The sequence below is a fragment of the Geospiza fortis genome, unplaced genomic scaffold, assembly GCF_000277835.1.
Source record: "Geospiza fortis unplaced genomic scaffold, GeoFor_1.0 scaffold147, whole genome shotgun sequence".
NCBI classification, from domain to species: Eukaryota; Metazoa; Chordata; class Aves; order Passeriformes; family Thraupidae; genus Geospiza; species Geospiza fortis.
Genome location: NW_005054372.1, coordinates 2635225 through 2641635, shown reverse-complemented (window position 1 = coordinate 2641635; position 6411 = coordinate 2635225). Strand labels below are relative to the sequence as shown.

Sequence of the window (6411 nt, the reverse complement as noted above, 5' to 3'; positions counted from 1 at the left end):
CCGCACCCCCGCACAGGCAGGAGCGGGGCCAGCCTCGCCGTCACCACCGCGCAAAAATAGCGACCTCCAGAAGCCGAAATATTGTCACGTCCATGGGGGGTGGCACCGCTGTCCCGTGGGGACCGGATGCGGGACGTGCCAGCAAGGGGTGAGTTTGCATCAGGTGACAGCACAGCCCAGGATAGCTTGCTGGCCACCTGGGGAGAAAGGCTGAAAGAACTAAAACCTGCAAACTCCTTGCTGTAAATTATAAATACAGGTTGAGGTAGCAGGGAAACCCCCTTAGACACCCCCCAAACACAGCGGTCCCTTCCCCCGTGCAGGAGGGCACAGCAGTGATGGCTGGAGGAGATGATGAAAGCAGTGAGATGCTCCCACTGTGAGATACCTGGCAGCCAAAAATCTCTCCCCTGCTTGCTCAGATGGAGTTGGAATGTGCAGCACTGGAATAACAGTGATGTGTTGAGCTATTTAAAGCACTACATGGGAACAGAATGAGCACTTCTATAAGTACCCCAACTTCAGGAATCTATATGGTGAAGACACCACTGCCCTGGGCCACGCCAGACATGGTCTATAACTTTAAATAGCCCTCAGCTGACATGGCCTGAGACCCAGAGCACAGATCTGAAAATCCCAGCTTCTATACACTGAACCAAATCTATGAACAACTCAATTTTAAAAAATCTTCTATATGCGTTATCTTGCAGCAACTACATTTTGACATGAAACTCTCATGTCAGCTTTTTATTTTGTTCAATATTGTCGTGCTGCCTGCACGAAGCCAAATCCATCCTCACACTCTTTTGGATCACCATCAGCCACCCTGGCTGAGCTCTCCAGATATTTGCAGGATTTGGCCTACTTTGTTTTTCCCAGCGGCTACTTCAGCTTGGCAGAAACACAAAAGGCACTTTGCTAAATGGCAACACTCTGAAGGCACGTAAATTAATAGGCAGGAAAAGTGAAAGGGCTTTCACCCTAACACAGCCCTTCCCTCTGCTTGCCAGGCTCCCAAGGCTAAATGCTTGGTAACTTGGATTTTAATGTTGTATGCTCACAATGCAGTCACACAGTGCACTGATTTGTATTTACAATTTGAGGTGTGATCCCTGAGCTTCCCCTGCAGTCTCACTACTTGGCTACAGCAAAGGAGGAACTCCGAGGGTTTTCGTGGTGTTTCTGAGAAACTCTATCACCACTCATGGGTTTCACAGGCACCAAACACAAGGCCATTGCCCTTCATTAGCATGATGGGCTGACTCATGATGGGCATGACAAGGGACAGCAGTGGCAGCAGCACAGGCAGAGATCAGAGACCTTCTGCTGCAAATGATCCAGAAAACCACGTAGCTTTGTTATCATTATATCACAAGAGTTCTATTGTCATTATATTGCAAGGGTTCCATATTGCCAGAGTTTCATACCTCCTTGGTGTTCCTCATAGGCAGCTCCTCTAAGCACTGACTCTTCCTTCTCCTCACAGCAGCCAACTGACTCCAGTTCCCCTCAACCAACCAATCCACTCTTTCATAACACACTTCTTATTGGCTACAGCTGCAGCCTGTTAAAATCAGGCTGAGTCCTAATCTTTAATAATTAACCCAGCTGCAACTCTTTAGGGGGTAAGATTACTTTCTCTACTACCTTTATTTACTTATATTCTATTCCCCTACATAGCTTGAACCTGATTTCTCACATCAACACAGACCAAACACCTGTAACTCCACTGTTTTAACAGTAATAACAGCACAAAGCCCTTGCTACAGAAAAGGACAGGACACCTGGCTCCTCTTAAAATCTCAAGTGAAATCCTGGTAGCTACAGCAGTGCTCTCACCCATCCTTTGTTCCAAGTTTGCTTTTTCCAAGGTTACATTACTCAGGTCAATGCTGTCACCAACATCTTTGCAAACAGCAACCAGACAGCCACGAATTCAGGCCACTCTGAAATGGATGAGCTGGCTGAAAAATCTTTATAACCTGTGGTACCATGAATTATAAAGGACATTTTTAAAATATTTCAGACCTGTTCCTAATTAACTCACACTTTTTTCCTGTACTCACTGCCCTCTTCCCAAGTGTAAGCTAAAGTGAATGTCAGCAGTAACTGGACTAGTTATAGTTTAGTTTCAGGTAGTTCCTGCAAGGAACAAGGAGTCAGACCTGATGATCCTCATGGGTCCCTTTCAGTTTGAGGTATTCTAATAGGATTCTAGGAATTTGACTCCAGGAAGGTGACAGTACACAGTCTAACCCTGTTTCTGTTGATCACTGCACTTCACTAGGCCAATTTTAAGCTTTTTTCACCGTCTGTCCCTGAAAATGTTTTTGAAACAATTACTTTATTAAATGTAGAAGAATGCAGAGTTTGTTCTTCACTATAAAATATGGAAGTATTTTCTAACTAAGATTTTTTTTTTTAATCAGAGCTATAACACCGCCTGAGACTCAGGGACTTTGCAATATACAACAGGTACGCTGTTGTATATTGAAACATCATGAAAACCTGCTAGCTTGCAGTAACTCTTATGTTGCTTGGGATTGGCATATTGGTTTAAATTTTAGGTTGCCCTGTGTGGAGGAAGGAGCTGAACTCAACAATCCCCATGGGTCCCTTCCAACACAGGAGCCTTTATTATTTGAATTAAAACTAAGTCCCTAGACTTTAAGTAGCTCAACAAGTTTCTACCCAATCATTTAATGGCAAATGGAGAATCTATAGAGTCCAGTCTCAATACAGATTAAGATATTAACTTTTCACAAATAATCTCTAATTAATGATTTCACTTTGAAAATGCTGGAAAATATAAGAAATCATCATATTTCATAGATTTTCTCAGTACATTTTAAGATGTATTTTCTTCTAAGTTGCTAAAACTGGTTGCAGTGCTGCTTCATGTTATTTTTGCTTTTGGTAGTTTTGATCCAGGTTGGTGAAAATTTGGATTTTCTACTGGGGATAATATGATAGCAAACAAAGAGGAGCACTGCCCTTTTCTCTGTGGTGACCAGTGACAGGGCCCCAGGGAATGGCCTGAAGTTGTGTCAGAGGAGATTTAGGTTGGGTATCAGAAAACGGTTTTTCACCCAGAGGGTGGCTGGGCACTGGAACAGCTCCCCAGGGAGCACCAAGCCTGACAGAATTCAAGAAGTGTTTGGAAAACACTTCTGGGGCACATGGTGTGACCCAGCACATCAGTGCAGGGCTAAGACTTTGAACTTTGACGATCCTTGTGTGTCCTTTTCAACTCAGGATACTCTATCATATGAAAAACACAATAAAATTAAATATACCTCTATATATAATGATACAGATTTTGGTAGTATTTTATCACTAGGACAAAAATAAAATTAGGTAATAGATGTTTCCTATGTCCCCAACAATTCATGATAGAAACAAAAAAGGACAAACCCATGGCAGAAGTGAAAATGAGCAGAAAAAGGGTAAATGAGTTGGGTAAACGGTGCCTCTACAACTAAACTCGTGTCTTCTAACTTTCTGCCCAGCCTTTCTTGTATTAATCCCATTTCTGCTGGGAATGGACTTGCAAAACCACCCTACTCTGCCCCCAGTGACCTGTTGCATGCCATAGAAACCTGTCCTGCTCAGAAACAGCCTGATTTAAACATCTGGCTCTCAAACACCTCCATCCTCAAGTCCATGCATGAGATAACACTTGTCATTAACTGCACAGCAACGAGCCACGTGCAGCCACCTTTCATTGAAACACGCGCAAGCAGGGCAGAGACAGCAGGCTCCTGTACAAGGCTGAAGCAAAGAACCTGCTCTAGCAGGGAGCTTGAACTAAATGAACTCCAGAGGCCCCTTCCAACATCAACCACTCTGTGATTCTGTGACTCCTGCATATTTATGAAGCAGGAAAAATCAGACTGAGGATCTGCTCAGAGCTCTGACAGGGAGCAGGCAGCTGTGTTTGCTCCAGAGGTAACTGGGTCATGAGTCCTGCTCTGCTCCTTGCTATCTCTTGGGAACAAAGAGCTTCTTCAGCCCTGACATCCATAATGACAGCCCTTGACTGCTGGCCAGAAAGTTGGATGAACAAAAGCAGAACTTCTCCCACTCCCAGCTCCTTTTTCCAAGGAGGATCTCTCTCTAGATCCAGACCAAGCTGGCATTAGCCCCCTGCACTCCCCCAACTAGAATGAAAATGCCATCTAATATTCTTCAGAAAACTGTGCACCCAAAATAGTGAGCAGAAATCAAACATAAACCCTACAAAGCCTTTAGCAGAGATTCTAAAACAGGAAACATGGAGTATCAAACCTAAAAACAGGGTGCAAGAAAATGCTTAGAGAACCGAAAAAACCAAACACTGCCCCATAATGAAGTGAGAGGACATCCAGAATGCAAAAGTGACCCAGGTCAGAGGACAAAGGGATAGGGTCTGCTTAGCAGCAGAGAGACGATGAGAGGCACAGCAATGGTTCTGCAGGTCATACACCCTCAGGAATGAACCTGCCAACCCAGGACTCTGCTGACCTTATGAAACTCACAGGGACTGCAGTAAAATGGAGCAGACCTCAGATAAGGAAAGATCTGCTGAAGTAGAGGTTGTAGGCTTCAATTTAGCTCACAGAAAACCTGTGATGTAATAAGGATAAGGCAAGCAATTAGCAAAAGGTTAATCAAAGGTTTCTAAAAGGCACTACAAGGGACTTTTCACAGAAAGGACTTAAGAAAGGAGGGAAACTGTACACCCAGTGGTGAGCTAGGATAATGGGATGTATTGTATTAAGGGAAGGCATCCTGGCTGCAACAGAAAAGGTACTGTAACAAGAACTACCCAGGAAAAAACTCAAATTTTATGGGAGGGAAATCAAAGAAGCAGAACAAGGCAATAAACATCAGTTGGTGTGGCCAAAAATTGCACATGGTAGGCATGAGAATTAGAAAAACTAATTTATATCTTTGAATACAGGAGGATTTAAACTACAGTGTGATTTTGGCATTTAGGAGATCACAAGTGGTGCAAGAAAGATGTTGTCATCATATTTCAGAAGTTCCATACCTTCTCGGTGATTTCTCACATGCAGCAGTGACTGAGGAAACCTCCCCCCGTACTCCTCAGGGGCCATGCTAGTGCAGAGGCACCGGCTGCTGCTGTGGCCGTGCCATTTGTCACTTCTGTCACACCATTTCTGCATCTGCTCCTCATATCCAGCACTCTTCTTCTTGGGGGTGGTATCTCATACATTGTCCCAACTTCTAGGCTCCCAGGTCTGCCTAGCTATAACTCATCCAGATTTTTAGGCTCTCAGGCTCTTGGTCTGCCTAACTCCACCGTCTTATTTCTCTTAGGTCTGCAGTCACCTTCCTGAATCACCTTGGGATCACATTGCTTAATATTTAAGTTCTTTTTTCCCAAATCACCACAGGATCACATCAGAATCACATCCTTACTGCTCTCTCTACAGTTCTCTACCCAAACCACCATGGGATCACGTTAGAATCACGTCGGGCTCACCAACTGTTCTCAACTTACTTCAAAAGTTCCATACCTTCTCAGTGATTTCTCACGTGCAGCTCTTCATAGCACAACCAACAAACTCCAGCTCTCTCCACACCCAGCTCATCCACTCTTTTGTAGCACTCATCATTATTGGACACAGCTGTGGCCTATTAAGAGCAGGCCTGTTCCTAATCTTTGGTGATTGGTACAGCTGCAACTCCTCAGGTGTGACACTACCTTCTGCACTATTCTCTTACATTCTATCCCTCCACAGAAAGATGCCACTGCAAAGATGCCAAGATCATTTTTGGGTATTTCTTTTGGGACTAAATGAATGCATGGAGAAAGTTTTAAAGGAAAAATTCTTCTGTGTGGGATGATGCTACATGCACACAAAGAGAGAAAGAGATGACTAAATTTTAATTTATCATTGTTCATATACAAAATTATTGTTTAAATTGTCTGGATTTTTAATCAATGGAAATTTCAAGTGCTTAAATAGAGCGTAAACAGAAGTATTACTTGAAGAATTAGACAAACTTAAAGGACATTTGCTGCACTGCTCTCTTCTGAAAAGTTACATAGACATTGCCATAGTTCTTCAATCACCAGCTACCTATCTTACAAAATTATTAAATGATGATGTGGGTTGCGTGCTATCCAGAAAAAAAAGATTCAACCTCTCATGCATTTCAATTGGAATAAATAAACTTAACTTTGAAGGTTTCGTACAAAAAAAAAAAAATAGCACGCACTCCCCCCCCAAAATGGGACATGTAGTGGGAGCACATGTAATGTACATGTAGTGTACACATAATGGGACATGTAGTGGAAGCACATGTAGTGGAAACAGCTGTGTGTGCTTGTTTGCGCTCGTGTCCTTAGATGTGAGAAGCTTCCATCTGAAGAGTTACCTTCCTTGTTTTCCAAGAAACAAC

At 43.3% G+C, this 6411-nt stretch overlaps 1 protein-coding gene across 1 annotated transcript in view; it reads right to left on the bottom strand.

Annotated features, from left to right (window-relative positions):
* Positions 1-5099, bottom strand: part of ABLIM2 (actin binding LIM protein family member 2) — a 106719-nt gene extending 101620 nt beyond the window's left edge. The window contains exon 1 of the mRNA XM_031060072.1: positions 5033-5099. Within this exon, the coding sequence (XP_030915932.1) occupies positions 5033-5099 (67 nt within the window). The remainder of the gene's footprint in view (positions 1-5032) is intronic.
* Positions 5100-6411: the final 1312 nt, after the last annotated feature.